Raw genomic sequence first — 19,173 nt, forward strand, 5'->3', positions numbered from 1 at the left:
TGAAAGCCTCTTCAGTTCAGGTCTCCATATATTTTCCGCATAGAAAACTCAGAAGAACGAAAGTAATATTTTTCATCATCCTCAGAGGCAATTTACACGACGGGGGCAAACAGAAATGTACACTCTGCAACATAAAAGAATGAATATTGAAAACATATATTACAAGACAAACATATGAAAGCCTCTTCAGTTCAGGTCTCCAAATATTTTCTGCATAGAAAACTCAGAAGAACGAAAGTAATATTTTTCATCATCCTCAGAGGCAATTTACACGAAGGGGGCAAACAAAAGTGTACACTCTGCAACATAAAAGAATGAATATTGAAAACATATATTATAAGACAAACATATGAAAGCCTCTCCAGTTCAGGTCTCCATATATTTTCCGCATAGAAAACTCAGAAGAACGAAAGTTATATTTTACCTCATCCTCAGAGGCCAATTGACTGTTTAAAATATGTGACAAAAGACTTTGTCTAAAAGAAATACAATGTACAGAAGACCCAAAGATTATAGGATATGCTATGGACATAGAAGAAAATATACTGTCCATAAATGAAACTAAGAGCAAAACAATTTGTCCGCTGGTACTGGGCTCAATTAAAAATAGCTGAATAATGTGCATAAAAGTCAGTTTACCCACAACGGGTCTGTCAGGGAATATTAAGACAAAAATTAGAAAGCCCCTTCAGTTCAGGTCTCCATACAATTTCCGCATAGAAAACTCAGTAGAACGAAAGTTATACTTTTCATCATCCTCAGAGGCCAATTTCATGATTTCAACACATTCCATGCACACACATTTCATAGTTGCACGACATACTATGTGTATACAAGTAAAAGGGTTGATCCTAGATTAAACTTGTGAGCAAACACGAAACTATATTCTACTATCAGGATTGATTAAAACAACTATATATTGGCAACAGAAGAAAGATCGACCTCGACAGGTTTGAGAGGGAATATGAAGTCATACAATAAGAAAGTATCTTCAGTTCAAGTCTCTCCATATATAAATATACCACATGGAAAACTCGGAAAAAAGAATGCTATTTTTTCTCATCATCCTCCGACATTTTTTACCAGCTTAGCCATGACAATAAAGGTTGTATACGTCAATCAACATCACATTAATCACATTTTGTGGGACAAAATGAAAACTGAATGAATCAAGCATCAAACATTCCGTTGACTAAAGAAAAACATACGGTTAGGATGTACAGCTGCCTAATAATCCAATCCTCTGTCAACCATCATCATTCTAACTCTCTCCATGTCCTGTAATCTGCCTGCATTTTCATAAATTCCCATAAGAAGTACAAAGTTATGCTCGTTGTCTGGCTCCAAATCAAAAAGCCTATTTGCAGCAATCTCCCCTATAGTTGTGTCTCCATGCAAAAAGCAGGCATACAATAAAGCTCCCCAAAGAGTTGGACCTGCAGCCTCAGAGCCCATTCCATCCACTATGATGCTATAAGCCTTTTTAATTAGTCCTGCTCTTCCGTAAAGGTTAACCATACAACCATAATGTTCCATAATTGGTTTTATTTTATATTTTTCGCACATTAGAGCAAACACTCGCTCTCCTTCCTTCACCATAACTAAATGGGCACAAGCTGATAATATTGAAACAAATGTTATTTTATCAGGCTGAACACCTGCTTCTTCCATTTGCTCCAAAAAGGTGAGGGCTTCCCTACATTTGCAATATGCAGATATTATAGAATTCCACGAAACAACATCCCTCTCTGGCATTTGATTGAATATCCAACATGCCTTTTCTAACCTACCATGACTAGAGTACATCACCATCAAGGAATTAGCTATGGACAAGTTCCAATCAAGTCCTCGCCGAATCACCCATCCATGAACTTGGACGCCTAGACATGGCGAAGACACACATGTAAGAATAGTGGATATGCTAACAGAATCAGGTTCACACCCTTCCAAAATCATTTGGTGGAAAATGTTCACCGCCCCAATCTCAAGGCCATGATGAACATAAGCAGTGAGCATGGAATTCCACGAAATGGCGTCTCTATGAGACATCTTGTCAAAGATCTTTTGCGCCTTTACAATGTCACCACACTTCGAATACATGTCAACAAGTGCGTTAAGCACAAACCCATCAATGGCAAATCCAGCACGAACCAAATGGCGATGCACTTCTTCCCCCAATTGAACAGACCCAATTCTAGCACAAACTTTGAGAACTCTCGGGAAGGTGAAAAAGTCAGGTTCAACACCCTCTTCTACCATTTGGAAGTAGAGTGCAATGGCGTCGTCATAGAGGCCCATTTGGGCATACCCTGAGATGAGCGAATTCCAGGGAAATGCAGACGTGTCCCTGTTAGACATTTGATCAAACAGCTCGTGGGCATCGTCCACATATCCACACACCGCATACAACCTAAGAAGCTTGGAAGAGATGCCAAAATTCCTATGCAACATAGATGTTGGGATAAGGTGATGGAGTTTGATACCGGGACGAATGGCTTGCAAGCGATAGCATATTTCTAATAAAGAGGCATATATTTCAGGGTCAATTCTGATGCCCTTCTCAATAGAGTCTTCAAGGTTTGTGATGACTTGTTCAAGTGCTTCCAATTGGGTTTGGGGAGGAGGACAGCGATGGATAAGGAGTGGGGTTGATTTGGGTTTTGGGTAACGAAGAACGTTTCTTCTTTCTTTGCCTTCCAAGCGTCTCTCTTTCCAAGTTTTATTCTTGTTCTTATTCTTCTTTTTGGCGCACAAGCTCATGGCATTTGGAGGGAACCTTACTAGTATGCTTATCATTCTAATTTCCTGGATCACAAATTGTGCATACAGACGTCACAATCACCATATATGTAACGAAAATATACAATGACCTACTTTTTTTTCTTATCCAATTTTGACTCACCTACATGTAAGAAAAAAGTGGGTCATTGTATCATTTTCGTTTTCCATATATGTAATTCTAGAAACAAAGGAACTTCACATGTGGAGGATATTCATCTCTATCTGGATTTTAATCGCATTCTTTAACACATCTTGTTATTTGATAAGATATATAATTGAGACCTTCTTATCATGCTTATAGTTCATAATACTTATGAATTAGAAGATAAAGAGTAATGGCACGCACTATCAGACGGGAATTATATATATCTTGTCAAATAACCCAATACGTTAAAGAATGTCATTTAAAATGGCGATTAACCTCCCCTGCAGGATTTAGTTCCTTCTCTTCTAGGATTAAGATCAGGTTACATCCAATGCACACACATTTCAGAACTGCACGACATACTGTGTGTGTATACAAGTAAAAGGATTGATCCTAAACTTGTGAGCAAACAAGAAACTATATTATACTATCGGGTTTGATTAAAACAACTAGATATTGTCTAAAGAAGAAAGATCGACCTCAACAAGTCTGTTAGGGAATATGAAGTCAGACAATAAGAAAGTCTCTTCAGTTCAGGTATTCCATATATAAATATTCCGCATGGAAAACTCGGAAAAAAGAATGCTATTTTTTCTCATCATCCCCAGACTGTTTTTACCAGCTTAACGATGAGAGGAAAGGGTGTATACGTCAATCGGCGTCGCATTAAGATAATAGCAGAAACAGAAAATCACTTGAGATTAAAAAAAAAAGTCACAAAATTTAAAAAACAAGAATGCAAACACCAGAACCATGATGCTTCCAGTGAAATTTGAGCGCAAGCCTTGAAATAATTGGCAAATAACTTTTCATAAACCCTAGAAGCCCGGGATCGGAAGAAGATGAAGGAGCAAGGTTTTATTTGGGAAATCAAGTGCAGAACAAATAGAAATGATGAGACACACAGATGGCTAGAAAAACGATCATTTCAACTGAATCAGATCCTCATCAAAGAAAGAAGAATGTCCAGAATCAATTGCAGAAATACACACGGTAGAACATATTCAGACAAAAGAAGCACATATCTGGAAGAAACCAAGAGTAGAAGCAGAAGCAGCATACCTTGATTACGAGGAGGAATAAGATCTGGATGTGAGAGTGGAGAGTGAAGCAGCAATCTCAGATGATATCTCACTGAAAGCCATAAACCCTATCTTTATTCCCTCTATTTTGATGGGAGGGTTTGAGTTCAAAATCGGATAGAGATGTATAGGCCCATTTTCTTTAGGCCCGTTCTAACTTGATAAGTCTTTTTAGGAAGCTACTATTTACACTACCTTTTATACTAACGCACCAATCACCCTTTTTCTTTTATTCCACTGTCCCCTCATTTTTGGTGTTGGCAAAAGGGTTGAAGAAGAAGATCACGTGTTTGTCATCGATGAGAGATATGGCAACTCATTTGGATGCTTAACGACGTCGTTCCCACCGCCCTCAAGCTTCTTGTTTCTTCCTTCTCCGATTTCTCCGATATGCGTTTGTGGCGTCGTTGTTCGTGTTTGAGGACACTCTATTAGTTGATATTTTAAATTAATTATCTAATAAAGTATTTAAATTTTTAAAATTTTACAATTGAGTATATGTTGTTCAGGTAACCTGACTATTATATTATTCTGTTATTTTATTCTTGTTTTCATGTGTTAAAAGATGGTGATGTGAAACATAAATCGTTTTTACTATTTTATTTACTAATTTTGTTTAAAAAATGTCGAATAATAAAATAATATCTCGGTTATCCAAAAAAAAATAAGTATTACTATCCTCGTTGTCGTATTATTATTATTATTATTATTATCATCACTTTCACCAGCGAAAAGCAACTCTGCCAGAATAAACATAACATTGTAAGAATTTGGCGTTGTGTATTATATGTCCAAAAATAAAGTTTTTTTAAACATTACGAAAAAACAATCTCTCTGAGAATTGACTAAATTTCTGACTAGAAAAAATAAAAGGTGGTATAAATTAATTATACTTAAAATATACATAGAGATATACACACAGCAGAATTCTATCTTCCTTTCTTGAATTTACTGGTGAGAAAATTCAACAGTGGAAAACTTCTCGACCTTATTGGGGAAAACAAGTTAGAAGACCAAACGTGCTATTTCCGGGATACGCATGCTGGGTTTTCTCTAGTCCAGTGAAAATGCTCCATCGCAATACCTGCCATGGGCCACACTTCCTTTTAAGAGAAGTTTACTTTGAGATTTTATTTTTTTTTCTTTTTTCTATCAAGTTTGAATATGAAAAGAAAAAAATATATAAAATGTTGTTTTCACCGTTTTCTGTATGAAACTTTACACATTTTTGTTAATAAAAGTGAAAATATAAACATAAAATGCATAAAAAAATGCTTTATCAATAAGGATAGGATAGCAATTTGAGCATAGGAAGTACACTATTAAGCACACTAAAGATAGAAATAGCATACCTGTCGCTAAACTTCTCAACAGCATCTGAGGCATATAGAAGGGTTTCACTGGCTTTCTCTAGAACCATATAAAGCTCCTTCCCTCTTGTGACTCGAGAAATAACCCATGCATTGTTTTTTGTTCTAATGCACATCTCTAAATCTTTTTCAAAATTACAGCCATCCAGTTTCGCTCTTCTCTTTTCCAACTCCACTTCTTGCCTAAGCTTATTCATGGCAAGCAAAGACTCCTGCACCAACCAAAAAAAGGAAGTAAAGTTTAAAATTTTTGCAAGTATGTCAGCTAACACAGGCAATGAGAGCTCTGGTGACATGACCATTATAGTGCCGAACACAAAAAAAGTGTCACCAGGATTATGAATAACAAGTTATACTTTCATATTGACTGAAAATAATTCGAAAAAGAAATCAGAACACAGTCAGATATCAACACACACCTTTGTTAAAGTTGTTACTTTTGTTGCTGGAGAAGCCCTCGATACATTTCTATCACCATCTACTAGTAAGTAGCGGTACCCACCGACGTGATATGCATTCTCACCACCCCATCCTTTGGATAGCTTCTCTTCAACTTTCAATATCTGAAGTGATGCCTGATGTATTCAACCAAAAAAAGAAAAGAGTATGATCAGAGAAAAAGATACATTTGCTAAACATATCGGTTCAATTTCATGAGCTTTCCAACTGAAGCTGCACAGTACATTGTCAAACAGAGATTATATAATTAAGCAGATCAAAGTAGGGTCCTGTTCAGAGATGAATAATTAGCAACAGAAAAAAAAATGAGCATTCAAAAATATTAAATACTAGTGAGTGTTTTAAAATAGCCATATAAGTTCTGCTTGATGAGCACATGATAATACATGTCTCAATGTCGTATTACTCCAGTAAGCACCAGAAATTTTGGAGTTCAATTAATGATAATGCATATAAGTAGTATATTATCACCCTTATATACTTAGTCAATAATATCATCATCCATTTATATATCTTCCTGTTCTTCATAGCTTCGTATTGTCACATGAAACCCTTATAACAGGAGTCATTAATCCAAAAAAATACAAGACTATTATTATTCTAAGGAACTATGAGCATTTATTAACAACTTTCCTCAATTACATGGCTTCATATATAATGTCTGATATCATAATAATCATTCAGATAAAGGAACAGAATAGTAAAACAGAGAAAACAATGCAACCCCACCAGAATAAACAAGCACAATAATCTATAATCCCTCTCTTAATGTAATTTTTTCACAGTATTAAAGGCTGTGCCTGGATTGAGAGGACCGTTTCAGGAGGGAGATGAAAAGAAACTTTTGTCTCTCTCCGATGATCGGTAATTCTTTTCCGTAAAAGGGAAAAGAATGGAAGTAGTAAACAGTAATTGCATTATACATGTCCAGGAAAAAGAGGTCCTGTCAATGACTTGTACCGTGCATGGAGTTGAAGTTGAACCCTAAATATATAATATAAATCACTAGAATGTTAAGTCAGTTCATAGTGTTGAAAAGCTTAACAGAATCATTAGAAAACAAAAAATTAACCATTTTAGAAGACTAACGTTTTCAATAATTTGCCGCCTCACTTCCGACACACCTTGCTCCCCACTGGGTACAGCTGATACAGGAATCATAAGCATTAAAGTAAGGCTTTTATGCTGGTAAACACAGAGGTACATTTTCTCTCCTGTCTGTTGAAGCCAAACTGTGGGAGTGGCAAACACCCACGTACCAACTTCTGCACCCCATAAATCAGTGACAAGATAACCATCTTTTCCTTTAGACCATTTGTCACTCTGTAAGGGCCTCACGACATGATAGTGGTTATCTTCACCAGATGATATATCAGATGTGCCATATAAACTTTCAGACAAAGAGTTTGGATTGGCCGAGTTAGACTCAATGGCAACATTGGATGCAGTACTTCCTTTCCTTAAGTAGGACCATGAACTTGATCCAGAAGATAAAGCATGGGGAGTCAACCTTAGCACCGCATATGTGAATAAATTTATGGTATCATCCTGATAACATAGTCAAGGATAATTAAGTAACTTAATGAATGACCAATCATTCTGCCCAATCAAGTTCAGTGAAAAAATTGTACTGATAAACCATACAGGAGATAAAGTTGTGGACACTAGCAGGTCTTGAAATAAAATCAGAGAGTAACAGAGGCTGTTCCCAGCAGACGATTCAAGCACTCGGACAAGGGACTGCAAAAACAAGACAGAACAGCATCAACATTCCAAACTTCCTCTTTCATCAAAACCAGAGGCAAATAAATAGTCAACAGCTTAAGTGGCCACCAGATCCAAAGGGTGGAATGAAAACGTACAAATATTCATAACACATGAAAAGTTCAAAACACTTATGCAATACAAACATATACATCAAGTGTAAACATGCAAGTATGTTTCATCTAATCGTTGGATCATATAATATTATCTTGACCATCATGTACATTAAAATTTAGATAAATTGGACATTAATAGGTATTTAGTATAATACAATAATCAACATTAACTCATAATTTTTTAAAGCATATTACAAATTAAAAATAAGTGATGACATGAAGCACACCTGTTTTTCTTTTTGTGTCCAACTTTATAAACTTAATCTACTATGAGAACATTGTAAATATGCTAACACTTACAACTAGTGCAATAAAGTACATACAGATCAATCACAAATGATAACAGGTGCAGTAAAGTATGTAATTTCATAATTGCAGCCTTAATTAAACATATCTAACCTGAACCTCAATTGCAGCCTCTCGACCAATTGTCAGCATCTGCACAGTTCCACGTTCCTTGAGACAATCACGGAAGGATGGTAAAAGAAGCTTTCTCCCCGCAAGAAAATCTGCCTCAAAGAGAAAATTCATAATTAAGGTTTGAGAGACAGCTACTTCAGCATCAGTCAGGTAGCACAGAGCCAAAGGAAACCATTTGATACAGCAACTTCACCATTACCACAGCAGCAATTATCCCACGGAGACCGCTTTTTACATGCTGACAATTATGACTTACAATGAAACATTTTGAATCATAACTCCAATGAAAAATATAATGATGAATGAATTTCATAGGCATGCAATTGTGTGATGACTTACCCCTCAGATAATCCATGATAAAGGAATATAAATGTCGTCTTGCTAGTCCTCCACCAGGTTCTTTCTCCAGCATTGCTCGAACAGATCCATGAAACATTACAAAAAGTGAGTGAATTTCCTTGAGAACTTTTCTTAACGCATCATCTCTCCAGATAGGCTCTGAGTCGTTGCTTTTCTCCACCAACTACAAGGTAACAACCTCATATTACTGCAAATTGCACATAGGTGAAGCAACGTTGTAAAAAATGACAGCATCTGCACTTCAGTAACCTAGTCCTTAAAAAAATTGAATTCCCTCCCATTAAAATTTAAATGAGGAAACAAAAATGTAATGAATGAAATAGTCCTAAGAAGTATAAATTTAATTGAAATGCATTGACAAGGGAAAGGTTTTCTATACCTTCGCTCAATCACCTATCATCATATATGACGGTGTAAAAACTTTACATTAATATAACAGTTAAACTCAAAAGTTACTGAATGAATTACATCTCTGACCCTTAGATTGCATAATGAAGAACACATCATCAGATGGGAGCAATATCCCACTACTTGTATTCATAAAATGGCTAATTAGGGATTGAGTTTTGATCAAATGATGACAAGTTTCTGTAGCTAGCTTCATAGACCCAGTTTCTAAGAAGCAATTAGTATTTCGTATGTACAGTGTAGCAACAGATGTAAACACAGAACAAACCTTGAATCAGTGAGTGATTTGAAGAGACTTCTATGTGAGCTCTATTGTGACCTTAGCATCAATAACAAAAGATTTCCCACAAAGTTTCAAAAACATTATTTCTTGAATATTGTAAAGGAAGAAAAAAAAATCCATTTCTTGGTGTATAAAACTATTACCTTATATTTATTCATTTGGGCAATGCATTTGATTGTAAGCTTTTACCACTAATGCTGATAACTCTATCGTTATAGTCGCTATTTTTAGTAGTTAGTTAAGTATTTCATAATCAAATTAGTTAGCTGATGACAACTAACTACCTGGGCATGAAGTAAGGCAATTCTCACTTTTAACAGATAATCGCAATGTTCCTTCTCTGTATTTTTCTATACGAACAAAATCTCGAGGTTCTTTCTATTACCGAGCTCGTGCAATTTGAGATTCTTCAAGCTCTTTAGATTTCCTAGTATCTTGTGTTCTATTAACTACCGTATCAACTATTTCACAGTATGAATAACTAGTCTTACGCTACTGAATTAGAGTCTTCTACTCAAGTGAATGAACAGAATACATACATACATGCATACTCGAATTCCAACCAATGTGAATGAAAAAAAAAAAAAAAAACGGACCATGACCATCCAGATATCAGGTTCGGCCTCGTGGAAAACGTGAGAATGTCGCTCAGCTTCGATGACCTCGCAAGCAGCCTCAGGCGAGAAGATTCTGCAAAAATGAGAGGACAAATGAAGGAATCAATGAATCATAAATTAATTAATGTCTTGAATAATTTAAAAAGCAAATGGACAGAGAGATGAATCCATAACCTAACCTTGTGAAAGTAATGAGTCCTTCGCTGAGACCAATGACGGAGAGTTGCTTGGAGAAGGGCAAGCCTGCGGGGAAGAAGAAGAGGATCTTATCAAGCTCTTGGCCCTCATGTTGCCCTCTCCTCAGATCAAAAATGCATAATTGTATCGATTCGTTCGAAGACACGCCCATCGCCAACAACTTCGCTTTCTCCTTCTTCACCCTTCCCTCAAATCAAGACTAAACTCAACTGAATCAACCACTACCACTATTGTGTAGTTTATTCTGCGCCCAAATTTTTATCACAATTTTCTTGTTTCTTACTGCAATGCAATGCTACTATTCCAAGTAAGAAACAAAAAGATATGCATGATGTTGTCCAAATAAAATAAAGAAAAAGTTATGTTTGCATAAACAAAAAGTAATTATCTGACCAAAAATTTAATTAAGGCCAAATATAAATCTAATTAAAAACTATAAAACAAATAAAAATTTACGTATCTTCTCAGCATTTTTTTTACTTTTTTTTACATAAACATTAAATAAACTGTGTATAACATTCCTAAAATTGTTTATATAAAACATTTATAAGAGAGAATAAGGACTTTTTATGGAGTAATTGTTACTCTTAATTTATTATTTTGACATAAAAAAATTCAACTATTATAATCGTACAAAACATTTTTCATAATTTTGAGTCATTAAATCTTTATTTATTTTTAACAAAACAATTCTTATATTTCTATTTTTTTTTTTGTGTCACATAATTGTGAAATGAATTCTTATGCAAATATTAATCATGATTGGGTTAAGAATTAGGATAATAATATTTAGACAACATTTTTTTTTATAACATTTGAATATTGATTACGTGTCAATCAGTGATTGGTCAAAAATTACTCCACAGTCGATAATAATAATCATAAACACTATTGTGGAGTAATTTTTGACCAATCACAAATTAACACGCAATCAATGTTCAAATGTTGTCAAAAAAATATTGTCTAAATATCATTATCCTAAGAATTATTTTGACATAACTATATGGATTCACCTTCTTCCAGAAAAACATTACTTCAAACAATTTCTCTCATATGTTTTAATTTTTTTTTCTTTGTTTGTTTGCTCAAACATATTTACAATACCTCATAAAAATATTTTAATGCTTAAATTAATTCATTATTCAAACAGTTAACAATTAATATTATAATAAATGGATTATCAAAAATTCTAATAACCATACATTTACTTTGTTTTTTTTTAAGTTTCTCACTAGATTTTTTATTATAGATAACAATCTCGACTCAATTCTATTAAACACTATTATTAACTTATTTAACGTATATATAATTAGTTGAATCGGATGAGTCGATTAGACTAATACATAAAGTAGACATAAAGATATCACTAGAAGCAAAACATTAGTGGTTTTATCCATAACATCCATAAGAGGAAACAAAAATTATTGGAATCAAGTGAGCCTACCATGTTAATGCATGTTTAATGTTTATGAATATTTTTTTTAAGGTATTTTTCAATTCCAACGAGAAAATTTTTGACTTAATGCTAGGAATAGTTGATTCATATTTTACTTATTAATCCATGACTAGATATGATAAAATGTTATCATAGACAATATATAATGATAGAATGGAAATATAAGTAAATTTGTAGTTATAGTGATGATGATTATGATAATAATAATAATCATGATAATATTAATAATACTAATAATATTATCAGTGATAATGATAATTATAATAATAATAATAATAATAATATTTGTAATTAATAATAACCTACAATGATGGGTTGTTAGAAATTGAGAAAGGAAAATGATATTTTAACACCAATTTTTTTACATCATTTTGATATTGCACACGTGTCAAAATGTGGTTGGACAATTTCAAATTAAAAAAAAAAAAAAAACTTTGGTCTCTTCCAAATGAATAACGATATTTAGACAACATTTTGTTGAAAACATTTGAACATTGATTACGTGTCATGATCGGTCAAAAATTACTCCACAATCAATAATAATAATCATAAACATTAATGTGGAATAATTTTTTACCAATCAGAGATTGACACGTAATCAATGTTCAAACGTTGTCAAAAAAATGTTGTCTAAATATCATTATCCCTTCCAAATACACCCTTGCCTCAATTTTTTTAATTTGAAATCGTCCAACTACATTTTGACACGTGTACAGTGTCAAAATGGTGTCAAAAAATGGTGTTAAAATATCATTTTCCATTTGAGAAATATGCTAAAAATAAGAAAAAAAAAACTATCTATTGATAAATTGTTCCCCAATAGAAAGAGAGAAATCAAGTGGTTTGTCAAATCACAACTGCTGCAAATGGATAGTGTGAAAGTCATAAACCAACAACAACCCAACAAGAAGAAGTCCTAATTTGACTTCATCCAATTCTACCATGAGTGCATATATATACTCTTTTCTTGGTATTACATCATGTACCCCTTTTATAATTTTAATTTGGGTTAAAAAAAATTAAGAATACACTAAATTACTTTTCATAATAGCTGTTGTTTTATATTACATAAATATTTAACATTCTATTTTGTTTTAATAAGAATATTATTCAAAAGAAAACTATATTTGTTAAGTTTTTCTAAAAGAGATACACTTCTTTTTTTCTTGCATGTTATTTTTTTTATCCATAAGTTTAGCAACATAAATAGCTAATATTGTAAGAAAAACAAGTTTACTTAAAGAAAACAGACAAAGGAAGGTTTGTCATAGGTACATATTATATATGTTCCCTTGCCGTTGAATATGAAAAAATGTAAATTTATTATTCTTTAACCGATGAATTCTGCGTTCAGACGAGTGCTCTAAAACGTAACAAGAAAACATTAACCATGGTATTGACCAACACAACCAAGAAATTTCTTACTAATAAGAACACGCACAGAGACAAAGGAAAACCAACGTTTAACACAATGCAGGACGTATATTTTGAATTATCTTATTACTAATCCATGTATATATTTCATACATAAGAGGATATTAATAGGTGATTATTTGTTCAATCACGATTGATCATTATAATAAAATAATATGTTCAACAAACAACAAATATCTCAATAATAAATGATATAATAAATCAAATAATAATAAATCTACCTAAAATACTGTATGACTTTGATACTATATTAAAAAATAAAGGTTTAAACCATTTAGTTGTCCCTATTTTTGGAAAGTTTTCCCATTTTGATCCCGTCTTATTAGAATCTCCAATTGAGTCCCTATAAGTGCTAATTTTAATCAATTAAGTCCTTACCGTTAAATTTAGTTAACGGGGTTAACTTTTTTGCACAGCTGGGAAGATGACCTGTTAATTTCTATAAATGTGGCCTATTTAGAGTTGAAACATGGGATGAATTAGAGTTAAAATTGATTGAAATTAGCACTTATGGGGACTCAATTGAGATTCTAATAAGACGAGATCAAAATAAGAAAACCTCCCAAAAAATAGGAACAACTAAATGATTTAAACAAAAAATAAACTTGAAGTCTAACTCAATTTTAAAAAGAAGACTTATAAAATAAGATTTACGTCTATTTTATATACTATATAAATTGATGTTATCATTAATTAATTGACGTAAAACTTTCACCACAATGTAAGAATAAAAAATATTTAATTTCTTTGTCATGTCACACTCGATCAAGCACAGTGGTTGTGATAAGATATAATGAATTATTTGTTGACGAGTCCTCGGTAATTTATAACAATAAAATTTTGCGAACTAAACTCATGCATGAGCGTGTCTATCATGTAAATATTTTATGATATTATTGGTGTGTTGTTATTATTATATTCAAAAACCATGTGAAGAAAGCAGAAAAGAATTGAGAAGGATGAATTATAAATAGTAATGCAATAGAAGCATACAGAAAGCATATGCATACTTTTGAAGAAGATGGCTTCATGTTTTGAATTTTTTCTTTCACTGAAATTTGGCAAAATGGCAAAGCGTCTCTTTGGGTGGGCTGATAATGATAAGTCTCAAGCTCTGCCTCAGCCATCAAAATCTCGTAAGTGTATTTTTGTTTCGTTTTCTTCTTGAAGTACCCAGAAATACTGTTTCCTTCATTCATATGAAATGAATTAGAAACTGAAATATTATGTGTGTTTGTTTCTCTGCAGAAGTTAAAATTTTGACACGAGACAATCCACGAGGGTTTAATTATTAGTCGATGTAGCAGCAGATAGTAACTGTGAGAAATAATCTCTGATCAATTTAGAGTTCTGTTACTTAATTAAGGTTTAGCTTCTTTCTTCCTTAAGTTTTAGTTTCTATTTTGCAGAAGATTTAGGTCGTTAACCATTCAAGTGAAGTTGTATCTTCTCTTTGGCTTCTCCTGTATAATACTTGTAATTAAATTGATGAAGCAATACATTTACCTATATTATGGTTATGATGATCTGGATAATAGTTTGACGAGTAATTATATTATGACATATATTTCCATTCATTTAATAGAAAATATTAAAATAAAATAGTTATAAAATGTAAATTTTTATACTTTTATAAAAAATAAAAAATTTATAAAAAAAAAGTAATATAATGATTATCAAACTTTCGAGTTAACTCTTAAACTCTTACGAGTTTATGTTTTCATACATGGCTTCCAAGTTAACTCGGAAGTAATCTGCGTAAATTCGGTAGAATTAATTGTGAAATGGATAAGATTGTGTAGAATTGCGACGAGTTTGAAATGGGAAAAATTAAGAAAAACAAGATTGTTTGGTTTTTTTTATTATATATTTAATGAAATGCATCAAAATTAATGATAATAATTTAAGTATTTATGTTTCACAATATTTATTTTTATGAACTATATATCTATAAATTTTATTTATTTAAAGTTATATAATTTTGTAGACTTATTTGAATTAAGATATTATTTATATAATATTTTTTTTCTGAAATAAACTCTTAATGAGTTGAGATTTGATAAGGAAGAGTAATATCATGTGAATATAAAAATTTATACGTAGTTACTTTATATTTTATTAGTATTGTCTTTGTTTATAGAAATAATTCAACCTAACGAAACCATACTTGTGAAATGAGTAACTAAAAGATGCCTCTTTCAATAATTAAACTGAAACCCTCGATTGAAAAATGTTTTATGAATAAATAATGAAATAGAACCAACCACGTGTGAGAATTTTATATGCAACAATACACATGTAAGCACCAGGAAAATGTATCATAAACTTGTTGATTTATAAATTATAACTAAATTTTTTTATTCAGAATAATTTTTATATATATTGAAATAAACAAAGTTTACTCTAAAATTGTTGAGTATAAAGCTATAAAATTATGCATATTATGGTTATTATTTTATAGTTTATTAAATTACAATATATATATATATAGGGTTAAATATGATTTTAGTTTCTATACTTTGGAACGATTTTGACTTTGGTTTTAGTCTCTCTTTCAAATTAAGGTACAATTTAGTCTTTCAACTTTAGAAAATTCTGGTTTTAGTCCTTTGTACCAAATTTTTTTAACTTTATTTACTGTTTAAACGCGTTTGTCAGTTAACGTTGAAGCAAAAATGTGTCAAACAATATAAACAATACAAATGTTATAATGAAAGCAAATAAAGTTTTGGTAAAAAGGACTAAAACCAGAGTTTTCTAAAGTTGAAAGACTAAATTGTACCTTAGTTTGAAAGAAGGACTAAAACCAAAATCGCCTCAAAGTATAGGGACTAAAAACATATTTAACCCTATATAATATTATAAAAATAATAGAATTAATAAACATGTATATTTTCCTCTTTTATCTGGATTGCGTTATATTTATAAATCAGTTATTTATCTCCGTTTTATCTATTTTTGTTTATATTTTTCTAGGTGTTTTTGTTTTTTATTTAATGAATTATACAATATTAATTGGGACTTTTTTATTATAAAAATATTATTATTCTGCCTCTCCTCGGCAATATAGTTGGAAGAAACCTACCTCTCATTGTTTTTATTATTTTGCAGTTACCCTTGCATTATTATTTATCATGATTAGTTTTTTTAACGAGGTCTTATCTGTTACCTAACTCATAATAAGACTTTTATTTTCTTAATTATTTTTTAATCACCATTCAATACACCCGTGATATTCTAATCCAATCTCATCTCATCCTTCTTATTTTATAATATTTTAGCGGGTTTCCGTGAATTGTTTGCTTTAGTATTTAATCCAATATTCTTTCAACCCAAATAAATATTAATTGTGTGCCCAACAATTAATAATTAATAATTAATAATTTACTATAATATTTTTTGCATATATCATGAAATGTGTTATTAATAAATCTAATATCAAAATTAGTAATTTTTTTTATCAACAAATATTTAAATTACTAATATCAATTGTTAATACTCAACACATCATTTAAATAAACACGCTTAGCTTTATAACTCACTATATAACATTCTTAACCACATTTTAAATTCCATATTAAAATTATTATTAAGTATGATTTAAATCAATAATATTTCTGGACTTTATAACTTACTATATAATAACTTAAATCACCATTTCAAAACTTGTACTTAAAATTTAACCTTTCATATTATAAATATTTTTATTATTCTTACGTAAGCATAATTAGAAAATAAGTATTAATTATTTTTATTACTCATAATTATATTTTAGAACATTTTTAATACACTCAAAAATTCAAATGAAATATTAATAATCATTCCTTATAAACTCTGAACTCTCATTAAAATGTTTTACAATATCAATTAATTATTTCTATATCATTTTTGAAAACTATATTAAATATATTAATTATGTAAAAAAAATAAAACGAGCGATTAATATAACTTTATTAGAAAATGAAGAAAAAGATAAAAATCATATCGAAATTCGGCTTCAGTCAGGTAGCACGCGCGATAAAGGTCGTTTTTCAAAGTTGGCTATTTATGTAAACAAATTCCAAAAGACCTTTATTTAGAAAAAAGTGTATATATATATATATATAGAGAGAGAAAGTTTCTCATAACAGTATTCAATAAAATTTAGAAAAATATACTTTTCACACATTTAAATTACTATTTCTTATTTTTTACTTTTTTTTCTTTTTCAAAAAAGTTATAAAAATTTATTAGGGATCAGAGATTAATATCATTTTGAGAAAGATTATTTGACACAACATAATGTTTTATATTCATTTCACATTATCTTTATTTAATTTTTACTCTTTCATTCTTAAAAAACTATAAAATTTTATACTTTTTAAACTATTTTATCCTTATATTATTATGTATGAAATGAATATAAAGATGTATTATTCCTAACTTTATCATTTTTACATGTTCAAAGATTAGATAAAAATTTCTACAAGCTGAAGAAAAATTGCATGGTGAATTGAAATTTTTGGGAGAAAGTGATGATTTGATTTGGTGTGACCCTTTGTGTTTTCAGAGTGACATTGAAAAACACAACGAGTGAATCTAATCTAAAAACGACCAAAAAAAGATTCCGAAACAACGTTTGATGCCAAATATAGAACAGTGCATAACAGTGTTAGTGGGGTTGTCCGGTCCATTCGGGCAACTTGAATGGTGTAAACGCCATTTCCAAATCTATTCTCAAATCATATGCTGCAAAATACTTTTAGCACCTCTATTTTCAAAGTCAAAATTTTCAGCCATCATCGACACAATTGCATCAAAAATCTTGTAGACAATGTCCTTTTCACGTGTGAAGAAGACAGAGAGATGGAGAGAGAGAAAAGAGACAGGAATAATAATACGGGTTTTGATCCTAAGTCCATGGTGTTGCATCTTATAACAGGTCTAAAAGGATTGTGATTATCTTAATGAAGATTTGTTAAATAATATTATCATATATTTAACGATGATTAGCAGACTTAGCGAGAGAATCGACAGAAAAATATACTTGCATGATGTGACCTGATAGGAACACGGATCCATGAATATTATTATTATTATTATTATAAATATTTTACAGTAATTATTTTAGCTGTACTGCTATCAGCCACAGCCATAGCTAAATCGAACTCATTGGTTCGTTTTTCGGTCCATGCGGTTATCGTAGACTCCGCGGTTTCTTGTGTGTTTTTTTTTTTTTTGAAGAAAACTATGGACAACGTTGCAAGCTTCATGGTCCCGTTGTCGTGTTGACCTTTAATCTGAATATTCCTTGTTATATGCCATTGACAGAAATTAGTAAACCCTTGTTATTATTATTATTAACACATTGATTGCATTGGATAGAAAGTGAAATAATAAATAGGCCATCCGAGTATTGGGACCAGGATCAGTAGCATCAGAAGGGTTTGAGCAAAATGGGTGCAATGGAGGGTCTCTTAGCTTTAGCTTTGGTTCTGAATGCTGTTGTGGTGTGTAATGGAGGCTCGAGCAGCCTCTTCACTAGGAAAACTGAGAAGACTGTGGATATGCCACTTGACAGTGATGTGTTTTCGGTTCCTCCTGGTTATAATGCTCCTCAGCAAGTACATACTCTACCCTTCTCTGGTTTCCTTGTTTTTTGATTCTGTTTCTATGAAAGATAGGAAAGGAGTTACACTGGAGTTGAGAAAAAATGGTGAATGATTCTTTGTTTAGTTAATCAATTACTGTGTTGCTGCTTCATCTGCTACTTGAACTGTTTTTTGTGTTTTAGAATTGGAATTTCACTTTAACAAAGTGAGTTGATATGGTATTCCATAGAAATCTTTAGGATACATATTTTGGAGATGAAAGTTCAATTCTTTTTTCAATATTTTAGCATTTTGTTACCCTTTAGGAGTTTTCTTTTGTTTGAATTGAATCAATGACAATGGCTGCTATGCATAAGGTTCATATAACGCAAGGTGACCTTGTGGGGAGGGGGATGATAGTGTCATGGGTGACGATGGATGAACCGGGGTCGAGTGCAGTGCGTTACTGGAGTGAGAACAGTGGGGAGAAGAAGATTGCAGAAGGAAAAATTGTTACTTATAGGTTCTTCAATTACTCATCTGGGTTTATTCATCACACCACTATCAGACATTTGGAGGTACTTCTCTTTTCCATTATTTATATTTTATGTTGTTTGTTGTCCAGATGCAGAACAAGGAGGAGAAGCTTGTGAGAGAAAAGAAAAAGGGCATTTTGCTTTGTGAATAAATTGCTGATATGTGTGTTTCTT

At 31.7% G+C, this 19,173-nt stretch overlaps 4 protein-coding genes across 6 annotated transcripts in view; 1 reads left to right on the forward strand and 3 right to left on the reverse strand.

Moving 5' to 3' along the window:
• LOC106756550 (small nuclear ribonucleoprotein Sm D2) overlaps positions 1-4,081 on the reverse strand; it is a 6,639-nt gene extending 2,558 nt beyond the window's left edge. Inside the window, exon 1 of the mRNA XM_014639022.2 lies at positions 3,989-4,081. The gene's annotated coding sequence lies outside the window, so the exon portion shown is untranslated. The remainder of the gene's footprint in view (positions 1-3,988) is intronic.
• Positions 1,209-4,098, reverse strand: LOC106756548 (pentatricopeptide repeat-containing protein At4g25270, chloroplastic-like). Its single transcript, XM_014639021.2, has 2 exons — positions 3,989-4,098; positions 1,209-2,805 (listed from the first exon to the last, which is right to left on the reverse strand). The coding sequence occupies exon 2, from the start codon at positions 2,794-2,796 to the stop codon at positions 1,228-1,230; it is 1,569 nt and encodes a 522-aa protein (XP_014494507.1). The 5' UTR covers positions 2,797-2,805; positions 3,989-4,098; the 3' UTR covers positions 1,209-1,227.
• A 768-nt stretch (positions 4,099-4,866) lies between these two features.
• Positions 4,867-10,309, reverse strand: LOC106756616 (vacuolar fusion protein CCZ1 homolog B). Of its 3 annotated transcripts, XM_014639111.2 has the most exons (10): positions 9,985-10,309; positions 9,785-9,878; positions 8,477-8,660; positions 8,337-8,375; positions 8,117-8,226; positions 7,482-7,577; positions 6,927-7,385; positions 5,798-5,953; positions 5,361-5,590; positions 4,867-5,092 (listed from the first exon to the last, which is right to left on the reverse strand). In XM_014639111.2, the coding sequence occupies exons 1-10, from the start codon at positions 10,152-10,154 to the stop codon at positions 5,062-5,064; spliced, it is 1,569 nt and encodes a 522-aa protein (XP_014494597.1). In that variant the 5' UTR covers positions 10,155-10,309; the 3' UTR covers positions 4,867-5,061. The 3 variants fall into 3 exon arrangements, with proteins under 3 accessions (XP_014494597.1, XP_014494598.1, XP_022632726.1); XM_014639112.2 differs by lacking the exon at positions 8,337-8,375 and having other exon boundaries at positions 9,985-10,308; XM_022777005.1 differs by lacking the exon at positions 9,985-10,309 and having other exon boundaries at positions 8,477-8,684; positions 9,785-9,880.
• A 7,454-nt stretch (positions 10,310-17,763) lies between these two features.
• Positions 17,764-19,173, forward strand: part of LOC106756073 (purple acid phosphatase) — a 7,574-nt gene continuing 6,164 nt past the window's right edge. Inside the window, exons 1-2 of the mRNA XM_014638330.2 lie at positions 17,764-18,496; positions 18,841-19,041. Coding sequence (XP_014493816.1) covers positions 18,329-18,496; positions 18,841-19,041 — 369 coding nt within the window. The 5' untranslated portion in view covers positions 17,764-18,328. The remainder of the gene's footprint in view (positions 18,497-18,840; positions 19,042-19,173) is intronic.

The sequence above is a fragment of the Vigna radiata genome, chromosome 2 (genome assembly GCF_000741045.1).
Source record: "Vigna radiata var. radiata cultivar VC1973A chromosome 2, Vradiata_ver6, whole genome shotgun sequence".
Lineage (NCBI taxonomy): Eukaryota > Viridiplantae > Streptophyta > Magnoliopsida > Fabales > Fabaceae > Vigna > Vigna radiata.